General features: G+C 44.7%; 1 protein-coding gene across 3 annotated transcripts in view; it reads left to right on the top strand.

The window, feature by feature from the left end:
- Window positions 1-25,482, top strand: part of ube3a (ubiquitin protein ligase E3A) — a 75,196-nt gene that overhangs the window by 26,141 nt on the left and 23,573 nt on the right. For all 3 annotated transcript variants that reach the window (XM_069891890.1, XM_069891891.1, XM_069891892.1), the window contains 3 exons: window positions 2,772-2,816; window positions 6,838-7,148; window positions 21,635-22,881. In XM_069891890.1, the coding sequence (XP_069747991.1) occupies window positions 2,772-2,816; window positions 6,838-7,148; window positions 21,635-22,881 (1,603 nt within the window). The remainder of the gene's footprint in view (window positions 1-2,771; window positions 2,817-6,837; window positions 7,149-21,634; window positions 22,882-25,482) is intronic.

Here is a 25,482-nt window from a genome sequence, read left to right as displayed (position 1 = left end):
CCCAAAGAGAATTCAGCACAAAATACAATAAATTCTGTTGGCGTCCATAATGTGGTAATTCTGGAAGGGCCGACATGTAAACTGCAGCCACTTGATATTGCCATTAATCAAGATGTTCATCCGATTAGAATGGGAGGAATGGATGCAGAACAGCACTCATGAGTTCACCTCATCTGGACACTTAAAAAGAGCAACCTATACTGAAGTTTGCGAATGAGTTGTAGAGCGTGGGTTAAGGTAACGTCTCCAGAATGGAGGACCATCGCCTTCCCAAGATCATGTTATATGACGAGCTCTCCACTGACCACCGAGACAGAGGTGCACCAAAGAGGTACAAGGACTGCTTAAAAGAAATCTCTTGGTGCCTGCCACATTGACCACCGCCAGTGGGCATATATCGCCTCCAACCGTGCATCTTGGCGCCTCACAGTTCGGCGGGCAGCAACCTCCTTTGAAGAAGACCGCAGAGCCCACCTCACTGACAAAAGGCAAAGGAGGAAAAACCCAACACCCAACCCCAACCCACCAATTTTCCCTTGCAACCGTGCCTGCCTGTCCTGCATCGGTCTTGTCAGTCACCAACGAGCCTGCAGCAGACGTGGACATACCTCTCCATAAATCTTCGTCCGCGAAGCCAAGCCAAATAAAAAGAAAGAAGAAGAGAAACTATACGCAGTGAATTCAGAAAAGCTGGCATAGTAAACACAGATGATGGGGATTCCACCACTGATGAAAGCAGTAACAGCAATGACATGTCAATACCGACTCCAGTAACAAGAACAATTTCAGAGAGTGAACAAGAATTTGACTTTGAAGGGTTTATGGATGATAATGAAGACGAATAAACAACATCATTATTTTACTTGTTATTTCAGATATTACATGGTTTTTTTACTTCAGCATTCTTTTGATAATTCCATTCAAGCGAATTTTTTTTTTAAATTTATGTAAATCCAATTGATGTTCAATAACTTCAATTTTATATTCAACATGTTTATAAAAAAAAAGTTCTAGAGAGAATGCGCAGTGGGTTACTCGGTTTGTAAAACATATAAAGTGTAAATTAATGCGCATTATGTGGGTAGCTAGATTCTATGTTTGTTCATGAGAATATAGGAAAACCTTATCTTGAAAGATGAATTCCTGACTCAGAAAATTTGAGTCAAAATTGTGATTGACAAATTACCCAATCATTGTTTGAGTGGATTTGAGTTTTCAAGCCCATTGTTCTGAGATTTTAAGTGTTTTGAAAATGAGTTCAAGCAAAGATATCCAAGGAATTCCAAGTTGAAGGAGGATTTTTTTTGAGGCCTTGGGGAAGCTCAAGCTATTCTGAATACATGGAAAGATGTTGATCCTTCTTTCATGTTCCATTTCTAAAGGATAAAAACCTTAAATTTCACATTACTGGAAAAATATTTTCTCCCAAACTTCAGGAAATGGACTGATGGCTTGTCCTCATCGGAGCTATTTGAGTCCACACAACTGCTTCCTTGTTTTTTCTGGGTTCTATTTGGATCTCAAACCAAATGCTGCCAGAACATTCCTACTCTGGACGCCAAATTGGGAGTGGAAAAGGGGTTGGCTCAAGAAACTGATTGGGATGCTATCATCAGCTATGATGCCGCCTCTTAGGGAGGCCATTGTCATTGAGGTGCGAAGATATGTGAATGAATTTGTTATAAATGTGCATTGCTATTATTTTTGTCCCCTGGCACAATTCTGAATTAATGCCATAAGATCAAAAGTGTAGGGTTGTCTGAGCTGCGTTCAAATCTTTCTGCAGTTTCTTGCTGCTGTAGCTGAGTGTTTTTAAACTTTATAATTGTCATAAATTGTTAGGTTTTTAATGTGGATTTTTAAAATTTAGTATGAAAGTAAGTCTCCATTTCTAATTTAACTCCATATTGCTATTGCATATCCAATGTAATCTGAATGGTGCTGCTCAAGATCGATAAATTTGGAGTTGTTATGCCTAAACTAAATATCCCAGTGAAAATTTCTTTGGTTGTATTAAAACTAGTTTTAACTTGGCAATAGTCAAAAAGTCCAGCTATGCCATGGCAGTTGGTTCTCCCTTATCTATTCTACTGGTTGGACCCTCAAATAATTCCATCATATTAATCAAACAATATCCTCTTCAATAATCCATATTGACCCTACATAATTCCTTTTATTTTCCAAGTAGCCTGATTATTCTTTAATAGTGATTTAAGCATTTTCCTGCTTACAGAATTGTCTGGCTAACTTGTCGAAAGCTTCCCGTTTTCTCTCCCTCCATAAATAGGTTACATTTAATATCTTTCAATAATCTGTGAGAAACATTCCAGAATATTTAGAATTTTAAAAAAAGCCAATTGGCTACTATCTTCAGAACCTGAGAACATGTCATCAAGTTCTCTTGATTTTTTTTTAGCTTGAGCCCCATTGTTATCCAATACTAGTTTCTTGAATATCTTCATTTTTCCTATAATTGTCCTCCTATGGGAGTTTTTTTTAAATATTATTTTCAAAAAAAAATGCAAAATATTTAATCTCACTGCCATTTCCTTTTTTCCCCAGGATCCTTCATACTGCTTGCAAGGGTCGCCTTATCTTTTTGCTGATCTCTTCCTTGCACCAATTTTTAATATCTTGCTAGTCTGTTCTTTCTCCTTTCCCCTCTCCTTATCAGTGCAGTTTTTTTCCCCCCAAATTGAGGTCTTTGTGTAACCAGCGACTTAAAGAAACGCAGCATTACCTTGTAGTAATTATGTTTATTTTAACTACAGTAAACGAAGAGAACCTTTGGCTGAAAACCACACAGCAAGCCGAATGTGAGTATTCCTGCATATTCTTTTTCTAAGCCTTTTGGAATGCTATGATAGATACTTTTAATTTAACTTTGTATTGAGGGAAAACTTCTATATGCTCTACCCAATTATTGGATTGAATGACAACCAATTTTCCTCCATTTTCTGCCATCCTCCCCACAAATCATCTCACAACCTCAGCACGGAGTTGTATCTGCAGAGGAACTTAATTTATCAGATGTGATTTTTGTTTATGGATCATAATAATTTTCTCAGATGTGAAAGTGCTGGAGAAACTCAGCAGGTCGAGTAGCATCCATCGGGGGAAAGGGTCAGGCCTTTTGTTTTCGATGGATGGTCATGTGACCTGATTTCTCCACTGCTTTCGTGTGCTGGTTCTTCATTTAATGTGAACGATTTTGGAGAACAGATGCCAAAGTTGAGACTTTCAAAAAATATTTTATTTACAATTTAAATCATATAATATTAGCTATAGTATATCGATACAAACATTATATAATTAAATGAAATTTCCCCCCCCCACCCACCTACAAAGAAAGAATGAGATCATCACTGTGGAAACTGAGACATCCACCAGAGCAGATTGGGAGATTAAATTTTAATACCAAGAATTTTTAAATATGGGCTCCATGCTTTTACAAAAAAATTATATTTATCCCTCAAATTATGTTATCTTTTCTAAAGGAATACAAGATTTCATTTCAATATGCCATTTTTCCATTCCTAAAACTAAATCAGATTTCCGTGTAATAGCCAAACTTTTTTAGAAACAGCCAAAGCCAAATGTAAAAATTCGATTTGGTACATAGTCAATCTTAACCCTAAAGCAATCAACTTAATATCTCCCTAATAAAAATAACATTGGATAAAACTGTAAACTTAATTTTAATACTTGCTTCAAAAACAATTTAACTTGTAACCAAAAATTCTTAACCTTAGAACAAGTCCAAGTCGAATGAAACAAAGTACCTGTTTCTTGTTGACATCTAAAGCATAAATCTGAAGAATTTAATTCAAATTTCTTTAATTTTTGAGTTGAATACAATTGATGTTAAAAAAAATTATATTGCACCAGTCTATATCTTACATTTATAACCTTAATCATACTAACTTTACACAAATTTCTCCAAGCATTTTCATCCCATTTCATTCTTGACTTATGAACATTCAATTTAGGCTTTTTATTTTGTAATAACTTAAACATCTCAGAGATAAATTTATTTAATTCTTCCTTAATAAGCAATAATTCTAAAGCAGATTGCCTAGGTAATTTTAAACTATGGCCTAATTTCTCCAACAAAGTTTTAACCTGATAATAACAAAAAAGTATTATCAGGAACTTGAAACTTCTCCTTCGTTCAATTGAAAGATTAAAAACTTCCCTGCTTCAGGACAATCTTCAACTTTTTAAATCCCCATTTGATTCCATATTTTCAAAAACCGATTATTAACAGTAAAGGTGAAAAGTTTATTCTGATATAAAGGCATTTTTGCTAAAATCTTTCCTTTCCCACCTATCTGATAATCAATTTTATTTCATATTACAGTTAAATGTTTCGAAATTGCTGGATTTATAACAGTTAACAATTTAAAGAAGCATCTTGTGTAAGGATTGTAACCGGCCTGCAAAGACACATAGCAATTTTGAAAGGAATCACTCTAATTGAAGGAAAGGGAGATTATTCACTGTTGAATAATTCAGTAGTTTCCATTACACCAATAGGGCAATTATCAAAGCAATTGCTCAGGCCCCTAATAGTAAACAAATCTCTTGTATTTGACTCTGGAAAAAAATGGAAATTTAAATTCCCTTGAGACGGAATTGGCCTCAGCAAATTAACTAGTCATTTAAATTTCTTTAAATGTATATTAATTTTTTAAAAATTGTTTTTTAAACTTAGGTGCAGCACAGTAACAGGCCATTTCAGACCACAAATCTGTGCTGCCCAATTTACATCCCATTAACCTACATTCCTGGTGCATTTCGAACAGGGAGGAAACTGGAGCCCCCGGAGAAAACCCACGCAGACACAGTGAGAAAGTAAAACTCCTTACAGACAGCACTGGATTCGAATCCTGGTCCCAATCACTGGCACTCTAAAGGCATTGTGCTAACTGCTACACTAACCATGCTGCACCTGGAGAATTAGAGAAAACTATTTGTACTCTTTGATTATTAGCGGAATAGATCTTCTATAAATTATCACACTTTTAATATTCTTTTCAGACTTGGCTCTTCAATGTTTTAGTGACATTCTGTTTAAGAAATTGCTATTTTGCTTTCTTTCAACTGTTATGGGCCCAGAGGACCCCAAAACCCAGCAGCAATAGAAATTCACCAAGACAAATGATTACTTAAGCACAAGTTGCTTTTAATTTTCTTTAAAACCTAAAAACAGGATCAAACTTTAACTTATTACTATTAACTAACCCCCTTCTAATTCTAAGCACACGTGTATGTAATGTGTATAAGTTCAGAAAAGTTCTTCGATTCACAGTCCAATCTCACTCCTCCAAGTTCCCTGGTTGCAGGCAATTCTTATAGTATGCACAGAATTTAACATTTATGAATTTTCACCAAGCTCTGGTGTTTAAAGATAATTGATAACGGCTCAGGAAGGTTCTTGTTGGTTTCAGAGAGAGATTTCTTGATCGTTGGAAACACACAAACTGATTGTCTCTGATCAGCCACTTCATTGCCTTGCTGAAGGAACTTACCCCATTAAGGTTTTGCAAATGATAACCTCTTCTTCTGCAGGTCATCACAGAGTTCCTTTTGTTTCCCTTATTTCAGGTGAAACACTGTAGTCAGCCATTTCCTCTTGTATGGACCATAAGTATTTTCAACAGGTTGAACTCTCAACTCACAACCTGTCTTCAAAATGGGGTTTAAGCAAGCTGCCAGCTTGCCATGCTGCAGCCTCCAAAAGCTACTGCTGCTCTCTCTCTCTCTCTCTCTCTCTCCAAAATCACATGACCTTCTTAAAAACAGCAAACTGCAACCAGACAGATTGTGGCACCAGATTAAAGCTTGAGCCCGTTCATCTTAGTTTCAAAACAATAATCTATTTACACCTGCTTTTGAAGTTTCTTGAGCTTAGGTTCTTCTGTTTGCCCCTCCTTGTAAAACCTTCAGCAAAGCAAACCTTTACAAAGACCCTGGGCCCGGAGTGTCTGGTTTGAGCAGAACTCTTGCATTTTCAATGAGATCTGTTTTGTGAAGCATTTGTTTTTTTTGTGATCTACTCTAAAACCCCACAGTCTATCTCCTCCAAAAACATATTTATATGTATTATAAAATATAATATTATCTGTCACACATCTAAACAGCATTTTGGATACTGATGCATGCTTGTTCCAGGTTTTGCTTTGAGAAATTGAAATTGTGATCCAAGAACAAGGTGTTGCCATGTTATTTCCAGTACATGGTGTTCCATCTGATATAACCTTGGAGGTGTCTGATGGAATGTTTCCCAATCTGTGTAGAAGCATGTTTCAGGAAATCGTTTGCCATTTTCTTCATAATCCCGGGGCACAATCTGCAAGAACGCAGTATGTCCCTTGGCGGTGTTTCATTTAAAACAAAACGTGCAGACATCATGAGGGAATGAGATCTGAGATAAATCCAAATTAATCAATAAATTTCAGTTTTAAAATGCAGCCAGTTTCTGGGAGTGTATGCTAAGATTGTACAAGTGATTTGGATGCTGTGACATGATTTATAGTAAGTAACTGCAATTAGACTTCAAAAGAAAATTGAACTAATTTTTATAACAATTCTTGAGCTCTAATGTACACATGCTTTGTTGCCCTGAAACTCTATTTTCTAATTTCTTTACCAATAGAGGAAAATTCTGCAGTTTGCATGTGCTGAGGGGAAGTATAGTAATTAAAAATCAGTTACAGCAATATTTTACTATGCAATTGTTTAAATGAAACACTGCTCTCCAATGCTGAATTGTGCTTCATTTCTTTTGGAGGCTTAACTAATCCTTCTGCATACCGTTTTGAATGTTTGCTACAGGAAGCGAGCAGCTGCAAAGCATCTAATAGAACGCTACTACCACCAGTTAACTGAGGGCTGTGGAAATGAGGCCTGCACGAATGAGTTTTGTGCTTCCTGTCCAAGTTTCCATCGTATGGATAACAATGCTGCGGCCATAAAGGCCCTTGAGCTTTTTAAGATTAATGCAAAACTATGTGATCCTCACCCTTCTAAGAAAGGAACAAGCACTGCCTATATGGAAAACAGCACAAAGAGCTCTCATCACATCATCCGTTGCTCAGAAACAAAAATGAATAAGGATATGCAGGCTCAACGAGAAGATTTTAAAGGTGAGTGTCAATATGGTGGATAACATTTACAGTGATGTATGATCTAGATACAGCAAAACACCAGCACCAATGGGGATTGGTAGATGCCAGATAAATTAATTTTACGGTTACTTGAGATTGTGGTTTGAACTGATGACAAGGTGCCAATTTTAAACGTTTGGATTTTAACCTATTTATTCTGCAATTTTTTTTCTGGCTATTTGAATTCTGATAACAGGGAATTTTACTGTATTTTTAAAAGTCAGAATGGTTTGGATAAAAAAAAAGTTGGTGGTGGGAAAGGCAAAACTAGATCACATTGATATAAGAAAATCACCAATTCAAATGGGGATTTCTAAAAGTACTATGTAAACTCTGCAGTAAAAGCATGTAATCCTTTACGCTTGGAGATGGCTTTAAGAGTAGGATGTGTATCATGTGAAGGAAGAGAAAATCAAAGTATGTTGCTGGAGAAGACATTCTTTGGCTGGATTAGTTTGGCTAAAGATGTGTATGTGTACAATTCTGTGATTTAAAGCATATGTGGGAAATGAGGGGACCTTTTTTGGTGATCCGAACAAGTTGAGGAGCTTCAAGGCAGTTTCAAATTGCCAAACACGTGCTCCTGTTTGTAGTTAATGATAGAGAGATGCAGGCACTTAAACAACAGAGAAAACTGGCATGTTTTCAAGGCATTGAAATTTTGATGTATTGAGTAATTTGGGTCAGAATTTTAAATATTAAACCATAAATGACAAGACTGAATGAACACCAAGGTGAATAAGACAATAATTGCTATGACAGATGACATAGGTGCAATATTCACCTGCTAGAATTCTGAAACAAATTTGAGTTTGGAAGGGAATTTGAGCGAGATGCAGTGGTTTTCAAACTTTTTCTTTCCACTCGCATGCCACCTTAAGTAATCCCTATGCCATAGGTGCTCTGTGATTAGTAAGGGATTACTTAAGGTGGTATGTACAAAAAAGGTTGAGAACCACTGCTCTAGACAGAATTGTTAGTGAAATATTTTGCTTGAATGGAAGAATGACATACACTTGATGCATTTATAGTTAAGACTGGTTTATTGAACTCTCTGCTCCTGCTTGTATAGTCCAGTTTCCTGCTGCTGGGCCCGGTTTTCCCATCATTGCCATTCCGGCTGCTGATTGGTCGGTGTTCTCGCCTTGTGGGCAGTCAGCCAGGGAGAAAGGCCATTAGCCTGCACGGGGCTTGTGAGAGCGCCACGTTTTTCTACCATTTTGTGTATCGGGCCACCTCCCGGGTAGCAGACAGCTACAATTGGCCCATTTCCTTTGGAGTTATGAAACTGTGCATATAACAAGTCAAGTAGGTATGATTAAAACAGTGGTTTTCAAACTTTTTTCCTTTCACATACCACCTTAATTTTCCCTGCAGCAGCCTAGACATTTTTGTGGCCAACCTGCAGTCTAAACCTTGCCCCCCTACCTCCCCCCAAAAAAAAATCTGACCCGGTAGCAGGGGTGTAGTATTGACAAGCCCTGAGTTCGCTAGAGCATTGCACTAGTGCAGGAGCAATTGCTGTCTTTATTACCCATAATTCCCCACGCAGCTGGACCCACTCTGCCAGAGCCAGGGCTATGCAGAGCAGTCCTGTGTGGGGGATTATGGGAAAGGAAGACTGCCATTGATCCCGCATTGAGCCAGCCGCCACCTGCTCTCCCACTGGGTACTTTGTGGTGGGGGTAGGGGGAGGGTGTCCTTTCCACCGAAAGTAAGATGGGGGACTAGTGGGGGTGGAAGTCTCCCTCTGAAAATGGAGAATATTTGCACCACATCTCATTCTGTAGCTGCGCACTATTCAAAAGAAGACACACACATGAAGTGTAGTCAGGTTAAGCTCTGAGTTTTATTAGGGCTCAGGCCCGACTTTTATATTTGTACTGTTCCTGCTGTGGCCCCCTTTGGCTGACATAATAACGTGCATAACAGAAGCAGGTTTCCCACGCGCGGTTATTTTTCTGCATATCAGCACACCGTACCTGTCTGTTGGCTTCGCAGTAAGACCAGCACCATTTTGGGGTTGCTTTCTTTAAGCTGCTCATGCCATTCACCTACCGGTTCGTATGTTGGGACCAATGCCACTGCGCGGTCTGCTGGCTTTTGGTTGCGCTTGCCACCCAGAACGCCAGTTTGATCGCCGTGGTGGCGGACAGCCACATGACCCCCTTCACACCCCCCCCCCCCCCTAAGAACCAGCAGTATTGTCCTTGGTGCCCAGAGGCAAAGTCTCTGCAGCCTTCAGTGGACTGCTTCTTCGGCATGGTGCTGGTGTCTCAAATAGGTGTGCCGACTTCAGCCAGTGGTGAAGACCTCCGATCTCCAGCTCGAATGTGGCCCTGTTGTTGCGCATGACCCAGAATGGACCCTGATATGGCCTCTGAAATGGTGGACAATCTGGACCCCTGCAAATGAAAACAAACTCAGTCCTGCAGATCTTGGGGTATGTTGGTCCTAAAGTGCCCACGCCTGGAAGGTGGAATCGGGTCCAGGTTGCCGACTCTTTCCCTTATCCTGCTAAAGAACACTGCAGAGCCGTCCTGCTGTCTGCCTGGGAATGGTACAAATTCTCCTGGGACCAACAGTGGAGTTCCATAGATGAGTTCGGCCAAAGAGATGTTGAGGTCCTCCTTGAGTGCAGTGCAGATGCCCAGCAGCGCCCATGGTAGCTCGTCTACCCAGTTGGGTCCTTGGTGTCTGGTCATGAATGCGGTTTTGACGTGCCTGTAGAAGCGCTCCACCAACCCATTGGAATGTGCAGCTGGGCACTCCACAGGCTGGCGAGGTCAGACCACAGACTGGAGGTGAACTGGGTCCCTCTGTCGGATGTGATGTGGGACGGTAACCTGAACCGTGCCACCCAGGACGAGGTGAGGCCCCTGCTGCATGAGGTTGTGGATGTATCTGCCAGTGAGACTGCTTTTGGCCACCTGGTGAAGCAGTCAACCATTGTGAACAGATAGCTGAAACCCTGGGATACCGTCAAGGGTCCTACTATATCCACGTGGTTGTAGTCAAACCTTCGTTCTGCAGGCTCTAAATGCTGAGGTGGGGTCTTGGTGTGCCTCTGACTCTTGGTTGTTTGGCACTGCATGCACGCCTTTGCTCACCCGCTGACCTACCTGTTTCCGCAATCCATGTCTCACATATTTGCTAGCCACCATGGTCCTTAATGTTGGAGAACCAATTGGGTCTAGTGATCATAATTCTGTTAGTTTTAGGGTAGTTTTAAGGAAGAGCAAGGAGAGGCCTAAAGTTGAGGTTCTGGATTGGAAAAGAGCAAATTTCGAAGGAATAAGAAGGGATTTGGCGAGTATTGAGTGGGACAGGATATTTTCAGGTAAGGATGTAAATGAAAAATGGAGGATATTCAAAAAAGAAATTTTGAGGGTACAGAGTAGTTATGTCCCAGTGTGGATCAAAGGAAAGGCTGGAAGTCATAGGGAGGCTTGGTTTTCGAGAAATATTGGAAATTTGGTTAGGAGAAAAAGGGAGGTGTACAAGAGGTATAAAGAGCAGGGAGCTGAGAAGTTGAAGGAGGACTACAAGGAGTGTAGAAGGAATCTTAAGAAAGAAATTAGAAAGGCCAAAAAAAGGTATGAAGAGGCTTTGGCTAGCAGAGTAAAAATAAATCCAAAGGGTTTCTATAAGTACATTAAAAGTAAAAGATTAGTGAGAGATAAAATTGGACCCCTTGTAGATAGCGAGGGTAGGCTGAGTGAGAAGTCTGAGGAAATGGGGGAAATTTTGAATGATTTCTTTGCCTCGGTATTCACTAGGGAAAAAAATGTTGAACCAGTTGAAGTAAAGAAAAATAGTGGGGAGGTCATGAAGCATATAAGGATAACCGAGGAGGTAGTGATGGCTGTGTTAAAAAAGATAAAGGTGGATAAATCTCCCGGACCAGACAAAATATTCCCTAGGACACTCAGGGAGGCTAGTGGACAGTTAGTGGGGCCATTAACAGAGATATTTAGGATGTCACTGGCCACGGGGGTGGTACCAAAGGATTGGAGGGTGGCGCATGTGGTTCCTCTGTTTAAGAAAGGGTCCAAATGCAAACCTGGGAATTAGAGGCCTGTAAGTCTGATGTCTGTGGTGGGCAAGTTGATGGAAAGTGTTCTGAGGGATACTATTTACAAATTTTTGGAGGTACAGGGATTGATAGGGAGTAATCAGCATGGTTTTGTCAGGGGTAGATCATGCTTGACAAACCTGATTGAGTTCTTCGAGGGGGTTACAAAAAAGGTTGATGAAGGGAAAGCTGTGGATGTTGTCTATTTGGACTTTAGTAAAGCTTTTGACAAAGTTCCCCACAGGAGGTTAGGAAAAAAGGTGGAGGCATTAGGTATAAATAAGGAGGTAGTGAAATGGATTCAGCAGTGGTTGGATGGGAGGTGTCAGAGAGTAGTGGTAGAAAATTGTTTGTCCAATTGGAGGCCGGTGACTAGTGGAGTTCCTCAGGGTTCGGTCCTGGGTCCACTATTATTTGTTAAATATATTAACGATCTGGATGTAGGAGTGGAGAATTGGATAAGCAAGTTTGCGGATGACACAAAGATTGGTGGTGTTGTGGACAATGAGGTAGATTACCGTAGATTAAAAGGTGATTTAGGAAGGCTGGAGGTGTGGGCTGAGAAATGGCTGATGGAATTTAATACAGATAAATGTGAGGTGCTACATTTTGGAAAGGCAAATTTAAATAGGTCATATACATTGAAAGGTAGACAATTGAGGAGTGCAGAGCAACAAAGGGATTTAGGAGTGATGGTAAATAGTACCCTCAAGGCTGATACTCAGGTATGGTGTGGTGAAGAAGGCATTTGGAATGTTGGCCTTCATAAATCGGAGTATTGAATTCAAGAGTAGGGAGGTTATGATGAAATTGTACAAGGCATTGGTGAGGCCAAATTTGGAGTACTGTGTACAGTTTTGGTCACCAAATTATAGGAAAGATATAAACAAAATAGAGAGAGTGCAGAGAAGGTTCACGAGAATGTTGACAGGATTTCAGGGTCTGAGTTACAGGGAAAGGTTGTGCAGAATGGGGCTTTTTTCTCTGGAGCGTAGAAGATTGAGAGGGGACTTGATAGACATGTTTAAGATTTTAAAAAGGACAGACAGAGTAAATGTGGATAGGCTTTTTCAATTAAGAAAGGGGGAAATTCAAACTAGAGGACATGGTTTAAGATTGAAGGGGGAAAATTATAAGGGGAACATGAGGGGAAATTTCTTTATGCAGAGGGTGGTGGGGATGTGGAATGAGCTTCTGGCAGACGTGGTCGAGGCGGGATCATTGGTTACATTTAAGGAAAGATTGGATCGTTACATGGATAGGAGGGGACTAGAGGGGTATGGACCGGGTGCTGGTCAGTTGGACTAGGAGGGTGGGGATTTGCTACGGCATGGACTAGTAGGGCCAAACTGGCCTGTTCTATGCTGTAAGTGGTTATATGGTCCTGATGGATGGGTGAGCCAACTCGAGGATGGAATCAAAAACTTGCCATCTCCAAGCCAACGGGACGATGGGTCTGACCTGACTGGTGGCCATGTCACACAGGAAGCTGATGTTACCTATAGTGACTGGGATGTCCTGGAGCTGCAGTCCCAATATGGCAATCCTGTATTGTGGCATCTCCTCATCTTTCTGCTACACCTCCGCCAGTGCCGTAAAGTCCACTCACCTTGTTAATGTTCAGATACTTTGCCTGGACAGTGCACCTGGTACCATGTTGTCCTTGCCGGAGATGTGCCTTACATCTGTGGTGTACTCCGAGATGTAAGACGTGTTGTTGCAGGTGGGCTGACCATGGTCTGAGATCATAGCCAAGGCAAAAGTCAGGGGCTTGAGATCTGTGAAAGCCGTGAACGACCTGCCCTCTAGGAAGTACCTGAAGTGGCGGATGGCTAAGTACAATGCCAGTAGTGCTCTGTCGAAAGCGCTATACTTCAGTTCTAGAGGCTCCAGATATTTACTGAAGAAAGCCAATGGCTGCCAACTTCCTTTGATCCCGCCTATCGCTGTTCCTGAGGCATCTACCGTCATGGCCGTTGGAGCGTCTGATCTGAGATGTGCCAGGAGAGCGGCATCTGCCAGGGCTCCCTTAGCCTTCACGGAGGCTCCCGCTGACTCCTTGTCCCTGGTAATGTCCTTCACCTTGCCTGCCGTCTAGACATACAAGGGCCACATGATCTGGGCAGCTTAGGGGATGAACCTGTGATGGAAATTGATCATCCCCACAAAGTCCTGTAGTCTCTTGGTTGTGTTGGGTCTGGGGAACTTCCAAATGGCCTCCGCTTTACTGCGTAGCAATGTGGCTCCTTCCCTGGTTATCCTGTGGCCTAGGAAGTAAATAGCCTTCAATCTGAACTGACATTTGCCTGGGTTAATCGTCTGGCCAAACTCACTCAGTCGGATGTAGAAGTTACGAAGTGTGTCATGTGCTCCTGTCGGTTCCTGGTCGCCACCAGGATGTCATCCAAGGGCACAAAGGTGCCATCCTGGTCCTGGCCCACTGCGTCCTTGAGTCATTGGAAGGTCCGTGCAGTGTTCCTTAGTTTGAACGGCATTCGAGGGAATTTTAAGAGACCGAATGGAGTGATGATGGTGGTCTGGGGGATATCATTCCAGTACCAGGATCAGATTATATCCCTGCACGAGGTCCACCTTGGAGAAGATCCATGCCCTGTGTAGGTTAGCCATGAAGTCCTGGATGTGTGGCATAGCGTACCCATCCGTTGTGGCCTCGATGAGCTGGTGGTAGTCACCGCATGATCACCAGCCCCCAGTTGCTTTGGGTAACATGCAGGGGAGAAGCCCATGGACTGTCCGACTGCCAAAAAAATGCCAAGCTCCTCCAGCCTCCTGAATTCCTCCTTTGCCGGCTGAAGCTTTTCCAGAGGAAAGTGTCTTGATGGTATCTTGCCCTTGCATGGAGCAGCGGGCCCTGGGTCAGGATATAGTGCTTTACTCCGTATCGGGGCATCACCGTGGTGAATTGGGGGGTGAGCACTTCAGGGTACTCAGTCAGGACTCTGGTGTACTCGTCTGATCTCTGTACAGAAACCAGGTGGAATGCTGGGAGCCTGGATCTTTGAGGGGGAAGGTTTGAAAAGTCTTGGCATGAACCAATCTCCTTCCCATGAGGTCCACTAGCAGGCTGTGGGAGTGCAGGAGGTCTGCCCTGAGGAGTGGCTGTTCCACTGCAGACAGTGTGGACAACCATGAGAAGAGCCTGCCTCCAACTCCAGATGGACTTTGCAGGTTCCATAGGTTCAAATCATGCTGTTGTTGGCAGCCCTCAGTGTGGGGCCTGACTGCCTGTTCCTGGTGTCTTGTCCTGAAGGGGGCAGGATGCTGACCTCTGCTCCTGTGTCCACAAGGAAGCATCATCTGGACTGGCAATCACAAACGTACGAGAGGCTGTCTTCGTGTCCAGTTGTCATGGCCATTTAGCGATGGATGGCCCCGGCGTTTCCCTGAAACGTGCATGGCAGCCTGCACCGATGGACTCCAGCACCCCATCTCTGGTGGTAGAAACACCACTGGCCATCTGCATCACCTCCTCTGGGGTGCTGCTGTTCTCTTGGCGGCTCTGCACAAGTCTGGCTGCGGGGTTTAGTGACAGGCCCCACAGATGCAGAGCACTCTCTTATTTCCCCAGAACCTTCGCTTGTGCTGCGACTTCCTGGGGATTGCTGAAATCCGCATCCGCCAAGAGCAGTTGGATGTCCTCGGGCAATTGCTTTAGGAATGCCTGCTCAAACATGATGCAGGGATCTTGTTTACCCAGGAGGCCCAACATCTCGTTCATGAAGTCTGATGGGGGCCTGTCCCCTAGCCTGTCCAGGTGGAGCAGATGTGTTCTTCTCTCATGCCATGAGAGCCTGAAGGTGTCAATCAGCGAGTTGTTGAAGGCAGTGTATGTGCTTTCCAATGGGGGCTCCTGGATGAAGTTGCCCACCTGGCTGCTGTGACCTGGTCCAGGGTGCTCACCACATGGTGGTACTGGGTGGATTCTGCTGTGATCTGCCGGATCTGGAACTGTGCCTCAGCCTGGTCAAACCACATGCAAGGTTGATTTACCAAAAGGTTCGCAACTTGAGACCGACCACGTTGACTGCTGCCTGTTCCTTTATCGCTGGGTTTAGATGCCATCTAAACTGTCAGGCTCATCAATTGTAGCCATGTGCTACTCGAAAGAAGACACACACATAGTGTAGTCAGGTTAAGTTCTGAGTTTTATTAGGGTTCAGGCCCGAATTTTATACTTGCTCAGTTCCCACCGTGGGCCCCCTTGTCTGACGTCGCAACATGCATAACCAAAGCATGTAAATGCCCTGTCGGTGTGAACAATAAGTGTGCAAATTTATTATGGGAAATTGACATTACTTGTGTGTAAAAACCATATTTGATTCAATTCAAACCAGAGCAGTAAGAAAGTAAATTATACTTGTCCTGCCAGAGCTCAAGGCAATCGAGTACAAATGCAAAAGACAAAAGAGCATACTCCTGAAGAAAGACTCGGGGTCCAAAATCTCAACTGCTCTTTAATTCATATGGATGTTGTGAGACCCGTTCTGTGCACTGCACTGGACCCCAGCTTTGGTAATTTTTTGTGTCAACTTTGGTGTGTATTTTTAGTTGCTCTACCAACTGTCAGACAAATGATGTTCTGGATTCCAATTGCTCTCTGTTCTCCTATTTAAATTGCATTTTAAAGCCTTCCTTTGCTTCTAAAATTTCAATGCATGCATTAGTGTCAAATTTTGTTAATAATATCATATTTTATGCATTTATTATCTGGAAATTCTTGCTGCTTAATGATGGTCAAGAGATCCCCACCATGACTACCAGCCCCCCCACATTTCCATCGGGCACACAAAACTCAAAACGGTCAACCAGTTTACCTATCTCGGCTGCACCATTTCATCAGATGCAAGGATCGACAACGAGATAGACAACAGACTCGCCAAGGCAAATAGCACCTTTGGAAGACTACACAAAAGAGTCTGGAAAAGCAACCAACTGAAAAACCTCACAAAGATAAGCGTATACAGAACCATTGTCATACCCACACTCCTGTTCAGCTCCGAATCATGGGTCCTCTACCAGCATCACCTACGGCTCCTAGAACACTTCCACCAGCATTGTCTCCGCTCCATCCTCAACATTCATTGGAGCGCCTTCATCCCTAACATCTAAGTACTCGAGATGGCAGAGGCCGACAGCATCGAGTCCACGCTGCGGAAGATCCAGCTGCGCTGGGTGGGTCACGTCTCCAGAATGGAGGACCATCGCCTTCCCAAGATCGTGTTATATGGCGAGCTCTCCACTGGCCACCGTGACAGAGGTGCACCAAAGAAGAGGTACAAGGACTGCCTAAAGAAATCTCTTGGTGCCTGCCACATTGACCACCGCCAGTGGGCTGATATCGCCTCAAACCGTGCATCTTGGCGCCTCACAGTTCGGCGGGCAGCAACCTCCTTTGAAGAAGACCGCAGAGCCCACCTCACTGACAAAAGACAAAGGAGGAAAAACCCAACACCCAACCCCAACCAACCAATTTTCCCCTGCAACTGCTGCAACCGTGTCTGCCTGTCCCGCATCGGACTTGTCAGCCACAAACGAGCCTGCAGCTGACGTGGACGTTTACCCCCTCCATAAATCTTCATCCGCGAAGCCAAGCCAAAGAAGAAAAAGATCTGGTTGCTTCCTTTTAGAATGTTAGTGAACTTTGCAGACTTTTTGTGGCAATCTGATTTATTTTGTGGCTTCATTAACTGAATAGTTTTCATAATTTCATTTTTTTTATTGGTTGCATTTAAATTCCCAGATTCTAGTTTGGGATTTAAGATATGTTACCATATACTGAAGCTCCAATATATCTTGTGTTGAAATTAATACGTAAATGCCACTTAATTACCATATTTTTGGCATTTAAGTTGTCATGAAATTCAGCTTAAAAAACAGCTCCACACTGATTCAATGTGTGTTGACCCTTGAAAAACCAAAAAAAAACCCAACTACAACAGATTTTTTAGAACCCTTCAAAATCATTTTCGCTATCATAGTCTGAGGCAAAGATCATGGCAGCGAGCACATCCATCCTCACTGTTTAAACAGTCATCATATGGGTCCCAGTCTGTATCCTGATGAGGCGGCTTCTGCTTCATCTTCAGTGTCCTATAATAAATCATCTTCTGTGCCATCAATTGCACAAAAGATGCCACAATTTTTAAACTATTTTATTACAGTCTCTACTTTAACTTTGTCCCATGCCTTGAGCACGAAGTTACACAGGACACTAAGCGATGCAGCACGCATTACCACGCCTTTCATTAACGATTTTTCTGCACTTGACACCCATGTATTCCATTCCTCACACAAATGGTCTTTGAATAGCTTGTTCAAGTAGACATCAAGAGGTTGCAATAGAGATGTCAAACCACCTGGAATAACAGCCATGTAAGTATTATGTACTAATCTACTTTTAGACTTCTCAGTGGCTACGAAACATATCCCAGACAAGCAAACACGATCCTTTGGATAAACCAACTGGCCACCTGTTCCACAAATTGTCTATCCATAGTTTTCATCCACCCATCCATCCTTTTTCATGAAAATATACAAAAATACTGGCAGGGAATTTTATTTTAGGTTTAATTTTGCATTTGAAGATGACCATGGGTCTTAACTTTGTCCTGTTGACCATCAGCATTACACCACGGTAACCTGGTCCCTATCATGTCAAAATTCATGGGGATTTCAACCATGTTTCCAATATTTGCCAATGCAAACTGGTGTTTCTGCCAGTTACATAAAATTAACTGGTAAAAATTTATAACTTTATGATCAAGATCTTTTGGAAGTTTCTGAGCAATTTTTGTTTTTTTGTTGTAATACCAAATTTTTCCTGTTCATGAAAAGATTGTATATTGTAGCTTCAAAATCATTGAGTTCTGGGTGCGACTTTGCTCACTGCAGTGCAAATGTAACAGTCTTGCCTCTGTTCACGTACCCATTTTGCAATGTCATTTTCCAATTCTGGCCAATGAGTTATTTCTCTTCTCATCGAACATTGCATTTTTGGTATTTTTCTTCAACTCGCTTTCTTCCTCCTTTCGCTTTCTCCCCCCCCACCCCGCTTTCTCCCCCCCACCCCGCTTTCTCCCCCCCACCCCGCTTTCTCCCCCCCACCCCGCTTTCTCCCCCCCACCCCGCTTTCTCCCCCCCACCCCGCTTTCTCCCCCCCACCCCGCTTTCTCCCCCCCACCCCGCTTTCTCCCCCCCACCCCGCTTTCTCCCCCCCACCCCGCTTTCTCCCCCCCACCCCGCTTTCTCCCCCCCACCCCGCTTTCTCCCCCCCACCCCGCTTTCTCCCCCCCACCCCGCTTTCTCCCCCCCACCCCGCTTTCTCCCCCCCACCCCGCTTTCTCCCCCCCACCCCGCTTTCTCCCCCCCACCCCGCTTTCTCCCCCCCACCCCGCTTTCTCCCCCCCACCCCGCTTTCTCCCCCCCACCCCGCTTTCTCCCCCCCACCCCGCTTTCTCCCCCCCACCCCGCTTTCTCCCCCCCACCCCGCTTTCTCCCCCCCACCCCGCTTTCTCCCCCCCACCCCGCTTTCTCCCCCCCACCCCGCTTTCTCCCCCCCACCCCGCTTTCTCCCCCCCACCCCGCTTTCTCCCCCCCACCCCGCTTTCTCCCCCCCACCCCGCTTTCTCCCCCCCACCCCGCTTTCTCCCCCCCACCCCGCTTTCTCCCCCCCACCCCGCTTTCTCCCCCCCACCCCGCTTTCTCCCCCCCACCCCGCTTTCTCCCCCCCACCCCGCTTTCTCCCCCCACCCCGCTTTCTCCCCCCCACCCCGCTTTCTCCCCCCCACCCCGCTTTCTCCCCCCCACCCCGCTTTCTCCCCCCCACCCCGCTTTCTCCCCCCCACCCCGCTTTCTCCCCCCCACCCCGCTTTCTCCCCCCCACCCCGCTTTCTCCCCCCCACCCCGCTTTCTCCCCCCCACCCCGCTTTCTCCCCCCCACCCCGCTTTCTCCCCCCCACCCCGCTTTCTCCCCCCCACCCCGCTTTCTCCCCCCCACCCCGCTTTCTCCCCCCCACCCCGCTTTCTCCCCCCCACCCCGCTTTCTCCCCCCCACCCCGCTTTCTCCCCCCCACCCCGCTTTCTCCCCCCCACCCCGCTTTCTCCCCCCCACCCCGCTTTCTCCCCCCCACCCCGCTTTCTCCCCCCCACCCCGCTTTCTCTCCCCCCACCCCGCTTTCTCTCCCCCCACCCCGCTTTCTCCCCCCCACCCCGCTTTCTCCCCCCCACCCCGCTTTCTCCCCCCCACCCCGCTTTCTCCCCCCCACCCCGCTTTCTCCCCCCCACCCCGCTTTCTCCCCCCCACCCCGCTTTCTCCCCCCCACCCCGCTTTCTCCCCCCCACCCCGCTTTCTCCCCCCCACCCCGCTTTCTCCCCCCCACCCCGCTTTCTCCCCTCCCCCTTCATTCTTCCTCCCCCCCACCCCGCTTTCTCCCCCCCACCCCGCTTTCTCCCCCCCACCCCGCTTTCTCCCCCCCACCCCGCTTTCTCTCCCCCCACCCCGCTTTCTCTCCCCCCACCCCGCTTTCTCCCCCCCACCCCGCTTTCTCCCCCCCACCCCGCTTTCTCCCCCCCACCCCGCTTTCTCCCCCCCACCCCGCTTTCTCCCCTCCCCCTTCATTCTTCCTCCCCCCCACCCCGCTTTCTCCCCCCCACCCCGCTTTCTCCCCCCCACCCCGCTTTCTCCCCCCCACCCCGCTTTCTCTCCCCCCACCCCGCTTTCTCTCCCCCCACCCCGCTTTCTCCCCCCCACCCCGCTTTCTCCCCCCCACCCCGCTTTCTCCCCCCCACCCCGCTTTCTCCCCCCCACCCCGCTTTCTCCCCCCCACCCCGCTTTCTCCCCCCCACCCCGCTTTCTCCCCCCCACCCCGCTTTCTCCCCCCCACCCCGCTTTCTCCCCTCCCCCTTCATTCTTCCTCCCCCTCACCCCTGCTTTCTTCCTCCCACCTTTCCCACTTCGCATATATATCAAATTTTCTTGTTGCAGCACAGTTGTTGGTTTTCTTGTCCATTTCTATCACTTTAATTTAAAACTCGCTTCATATTTTTATCATTTTGATGGAGCCTCCATGATAACAATCACCTCGAGCCAACACCCCAGCAGATCAATCATCGCAATTTTTAGGGTCGACTTATACACCAACAAATGACCGACATCACCGGCATCGCGATTTTTGGGGTAGTCTTGTACACCCAACATATGATAAAACCCTTAAAATGAGGCTGAATAAGAGGGGTCAATTTCTCTGCAGGTCAAAATATATAGTATTCTGTCTGACAAATATTGAATGAATTCAGAGAACGCTTTCATTGTTGTACTCTTTCATTTAAATCATAACTGTAAACTTTGTATTTTAAACTAATTTCTCCACTTACCGACTCGAGCTGAGTTAATAATAGACTTTGCTACCAAGCATCAACAACATGAGCCTGAAAGGACTTGTATGTGAGACTGCACTGTTGATGAGCAAGTCACACTTTTCATATGATTCTGTTTTTAATTACATTTGTATTTAAATATCATGCGTGGCTATAAAATTTCTGTACATTTGGCCTGAATCTTTAGTGTCTTTTAGATACAAAATGCAGTGAAATCCCTGTTATCCAGAATTCAAGGAACCGGCAAAAAAAAGTCGGAAAATAAATAGGTTAAAAAAAATACAGACGTTTAAAAATGGCGTCCCTCAGTCGTTCGTTTGCTGAACTATGGGCCACGCAACCTCAAGCAATCGGCAAATTCATATTTTGGTCAGATATTAGCTTTGAATTCTTGAGTGGCAATAACTTTTCAGCTTGATTTTCACCTTGTTGGCATTTGTCAACTTCCTGTATTTCTTTTATTGCAGAAGGTAGAACAGCACTCTCTTCTGGTGATAGTCTTCAGATGAAGGTTGTTCAGGTTATACCAACTATCCTGTATTGTTTTGGGGGTAATATTTTGCTCATTCATGTGCAAACAGTAAGGTGGTAAATATAAAGACAGCAGCCTACGTGTCATGGACATCCAATAGCTGTTAGTATAGATTCAAAAGTATTTTATGGGGTGTAACTATTTTGTGATCTCTTGTGAAAGGAATATGAAGTCATAGTACATGCAGATCAACTGGCATTAAAAAAATGTTTCCATTGTTTTAATAGTGTTATTTCCCCTAACCCAGCCTTGAGGAGCTAGTTTACCATCGATAGAGTTTAAATTTCTCAGATGGGTCTACTGTATTTGCAAAAATAAACAATTTTTCTTAATTTTGCTCATTCTAATACAGCTTTTTGTTTTGATTGAACGATCAAAATTTGACTTTTCATTTCTTGAATATTATATGCTTTACCATTTTAATTAGTGGGCTAAATCCTGTTGGTTTTTTTCCTCACGTAGATGTGAATTATCTGACAGAAGACAAAGTCTATGAAATCCTGGAATTGTGCGGAGAGCGTGAAGACTATTCGCCGTTGATACGTGTTATTGGCAGAGTTTTCTCTAGTGCAGATGCCTTGGTGCAGAGCTTCCGAAAGGCCAGACACCATACAAAGGAAGAGTTAAAATCGCTGCAAGGAAAGGATGAGGATAAAGATGAGGATGAGGAAGAAAAAGCTGCTACTGCAGGATCCATGGATGACGCAGAGGCTTCTTCATCAAGAAGCTCTGCTGGAGGTGCACAGACAAGAGAGAACAATGTTCATAGATTAGGACCTGATGAAGTATCTATTGACGTTGATGCAGTCAGACGGGTCTACAGTAAATTGCTATCCAATGAAAAGATAGAAACAGCGTTTCTTAATGCATTGGTGTACTTGTCGCCAAATGTGGAGTGTGATTTGACTTACCATAATGTGTATTCGAGAGATCCTAATTATCTGAACTTGTTTGTTATAGTCATGGAGAATAGCAACCTTCATAGCCCTGAATATCTGGAAATGGCCCTTCCACTTTTTTGCAAAGCCATGAGCAAGCTCCCCCTCCCAGCTCAAGCCAAATTAATTCGCTTGTGGTCGAAATACACTGCAGCCCAAATCCGTCGGATGGTGGAAACCTTTCAGCAACTCATTACGTATCGAGTCATAAGTAACGAGTTCAGTGGTCGAAACCTGGTGAACGACGACGATGGTGTTGTTGCTGCGACAAGATGCCTAAAAATAGTGCACTACGCGAATATTATTGCAGGAGATGTCGATACAGGGCACAATGAAGAAGAGGAAGATGAAGGAGTTGCTGAATCCAGTGAAATTACTTTGCAAGAGCTACTAGGGGAAGAACGGAGAAATAAGAAAGGACCCCGAGTGGACCCCCTCGAAACTGAGTTGGGTGTGAAAACAATTGATTGCCGAAAGCCACTTGTTTCTTTTGATGACTTTATTAATGAACCACTCAACGAGGTGCTGGAAATGGATAAAGACTACACTTTCTTCAAAGTAGAAACAGAGAACAAATTCTCATTTATGACCTGCCCCTTCATTCTCAATGCTGTAACCAAGAATTTGGGTCTTTACTATGACAATAGGATACGCATGTACAGTGAGCGACGAATCACTGTTCTTTACAGCCTTGTCCAGGGGCAACAGCTGAATCCTTACCTTCGACTTAAAGTCCGACGTGACCACATCATAGATGATGCACTTGTTCGGGTAAGTTGGTTTCTCACTTTTATCATGGAAACTGGTTTTATTCTATTGAGTAGAAAAAAAATTGTTGGAGGAACCCAGTGAGTTAGACACAATCCACAGGTAGAAATGGTCATTGTTTTGGGTCTGACCCCCTGAGGTAAAATGATTTCTAAAGGACAAAGAAGATAGGAGAGGGGCTAGGGGCGATGGATATGGGACTGCTGTCTTGTACTCTGGTCCCTCCCCCACTTTATAAATATAATTTTACCTCTTAGCCTTGGTAAAAGGGTTCAGACTCTACTAATATTGACTGACCATTTCTACCTGTGGATGCTGTCTGACCTGATGAGTTCCTCCAACAATTATTTAGGATTCTAGCATCTGCAGTTTTTGTTTCTTGTATACCAGGGTGAGTATTGGATGTTTGAATGCTTGCAGATTGATACAATTGATGTCCATTTTGGAACAAAAATATTTTTGTGAATTGCTTCATGTATCTTTTTTAAGAGTTCAGAAATTCTGATCGGAGAACAGGATGTAGCGGACATGAGTAGTGCATTATTCAGTATAGATATTTCAATCTATGTCTACTTCAGTTAATTTGTGCATATGTATATGTAAATATTTGGATAGTAATGTGAATCCATGCATCTTTAGGTCTGAGTGAATTAGTGCATTTTTTTTAAATGGTGTTCCAAAATCTGAACCACCTCTGGTCCCATGCATTTCGGATAAGGGATGCTCAACCTGTACTAATTTATGATCTTAATTTGCTTGAACATTATGCGTGTTTTTTGTATATTATTCCTTTAAGTATCTGAATATTGCAGCCATCTTCAGCGCAAACTCCGGGAGATCCAAAATGAGTGGTGGACTAGCCTCGCCAAACGAACACAGCTCAGCGCGGACATTGGCGACTTCAGGGGTTTCTACGAGGCTCTAAAGGCTGTGTACGGCCCCTCACCCCAAGTCCAAAGCCCGCTGCGCAGCTCAGACGGCAAAGTCCTCCTCAGCGACAAGATCTCCATCCTCAACCGATGGTCAGAACACTTCCAATCTCTTTTCAGTGCCAACCGCTCAGTCCAAGATTCCGCCCTGCTCCAACTCCCTCAACAGCCCCTAAGGCTAGAGCTGGATGAGGTTCCCACCCTGGATGAGACATATAAGGCAATCGAACAACTGAAAAGTGGCAAAGCAGCAGGTATGGATGGAATCCCCCCAGAAGTCTGGAAGGCTGGCGGCAAAACTCTGCATGCCAAACTGCATGAGTTTTTCAAGCTTTGTTGGGACCAAGGTAAACTGCCTCAGGATCTTCGTGATGCCACCATCATCACCCTGTACAAAAACAAAGGCGAGAAATCAGACTGCTCAAACTACAGGGGAATCACGTTGCTCTCCATTGCAGGCAAAATCTTCGCTAGGATTCTACTAAATAGAATAAAACCTAGTGTCGCCGAGAATATTCTCCCAGAATCACAGTGCGGCTTTCGCGCAAACAGAGGAACCACTGACATGGTCTTTGCCCTCAGACAGCTCCAAGAAAAGTGCAGAGAACAAAACAAAGGACTCTACATCACCTTTGTTGACCTCACCAAAGCCTTCGACACCGTGAGCAGGAAAGGGCTTTGGCAAATACTAGAGCGCGTCAGATGTCCCCCAAAGTTCCTCAACATGATTATCCAACTGCACGAAAACCAACAAGGTCGGGTCAGATACAGCAATGAGCTCTCTGAACCCTTCTCCATTAACAGTGGCGTGAAGCAAGGCTGTGTTCTCGCACCAACCCTCTTTTTAATCTTCTTCAGCATGATGCTGAACCAAGCCATGAAAGACCCCAACAATGAAGACGCTGTTTACATCCGGTACCGCACGGATGGCAGTCTCTTCAATCTGAGGCGCCTGCAAGCTCACACCAAGACACAAGAGAAACTTGTCCGTGAACTACTCTTTGCAGATGATGCCGCTTTAGTTGCCCATTCAGAGCCAGCTCTTCAGCGCTTGACGTCCTGCTTTGCGGAAACTGCCAAAATGTTTGGCCTGGAAGTCAGCCTGAAGAAAACTGAGGTCCTCCATCAGCCAGCTCCCCACCATGACTACCAGCCCCCCCACATCTCCATCGGGCACACAAAACTCAAAACGGTCAACCAGTTTACCTATCTTGGCTGCACCATTTCATCAGATGCAAGGATCGACAATGAGATAGACAACAGACTCGCCAAGGCAAATAGCGCCTTTGGAAGACTACACAAAAGAGTCTGGAAAAACAACCAACTGAAAAACCTCACAAAGATAAGCGTATACAGAGCCGTTGTCATACCCACACTCCTGTTCGGCTCCGAATCATGGGTCCTCTACCGGCACCACCTACGGCTCCTAGAACGCTTCCACCAGCGTTGTCTCCGCTCCATCCTCAACATCCATTGGAGCGCTTACACCCCTAACGTCGAAGTACTCGAGATGGCAGAGGTCGACAGCATCGAGTCCACGCTGCTGAAGATCCAGCTGCGCTGGATGGGTCACATCTCCAGAATGGAGGACCATCGCCTTCCCAAGATCGTGTTATATGGCGAGCTCTCCACTGGCCACCGTGACAGAGGTGCACCAAAGAAAAGGTACAAAGAC

Source organism: Narcine bancroftii, chromosome 7 (assembly GCF_036971445.1).
Source record: "Narcine bancroftii isolate sNarBan1 chromosome 7, sNarBan1.hap1, whole genome shotgun sequence".
NCBI classification, from domain to species: Eukaryota; Metazoa; Chordata; class Chondrichthyes; order Torpediniformes; family Narcinidae; genus Narcine; species Narcine bancroftii.
Note: the sequence above shows the minus strand (reverse complement) of the source record. Positions and strands in the feature narration are given on the sequence as shown.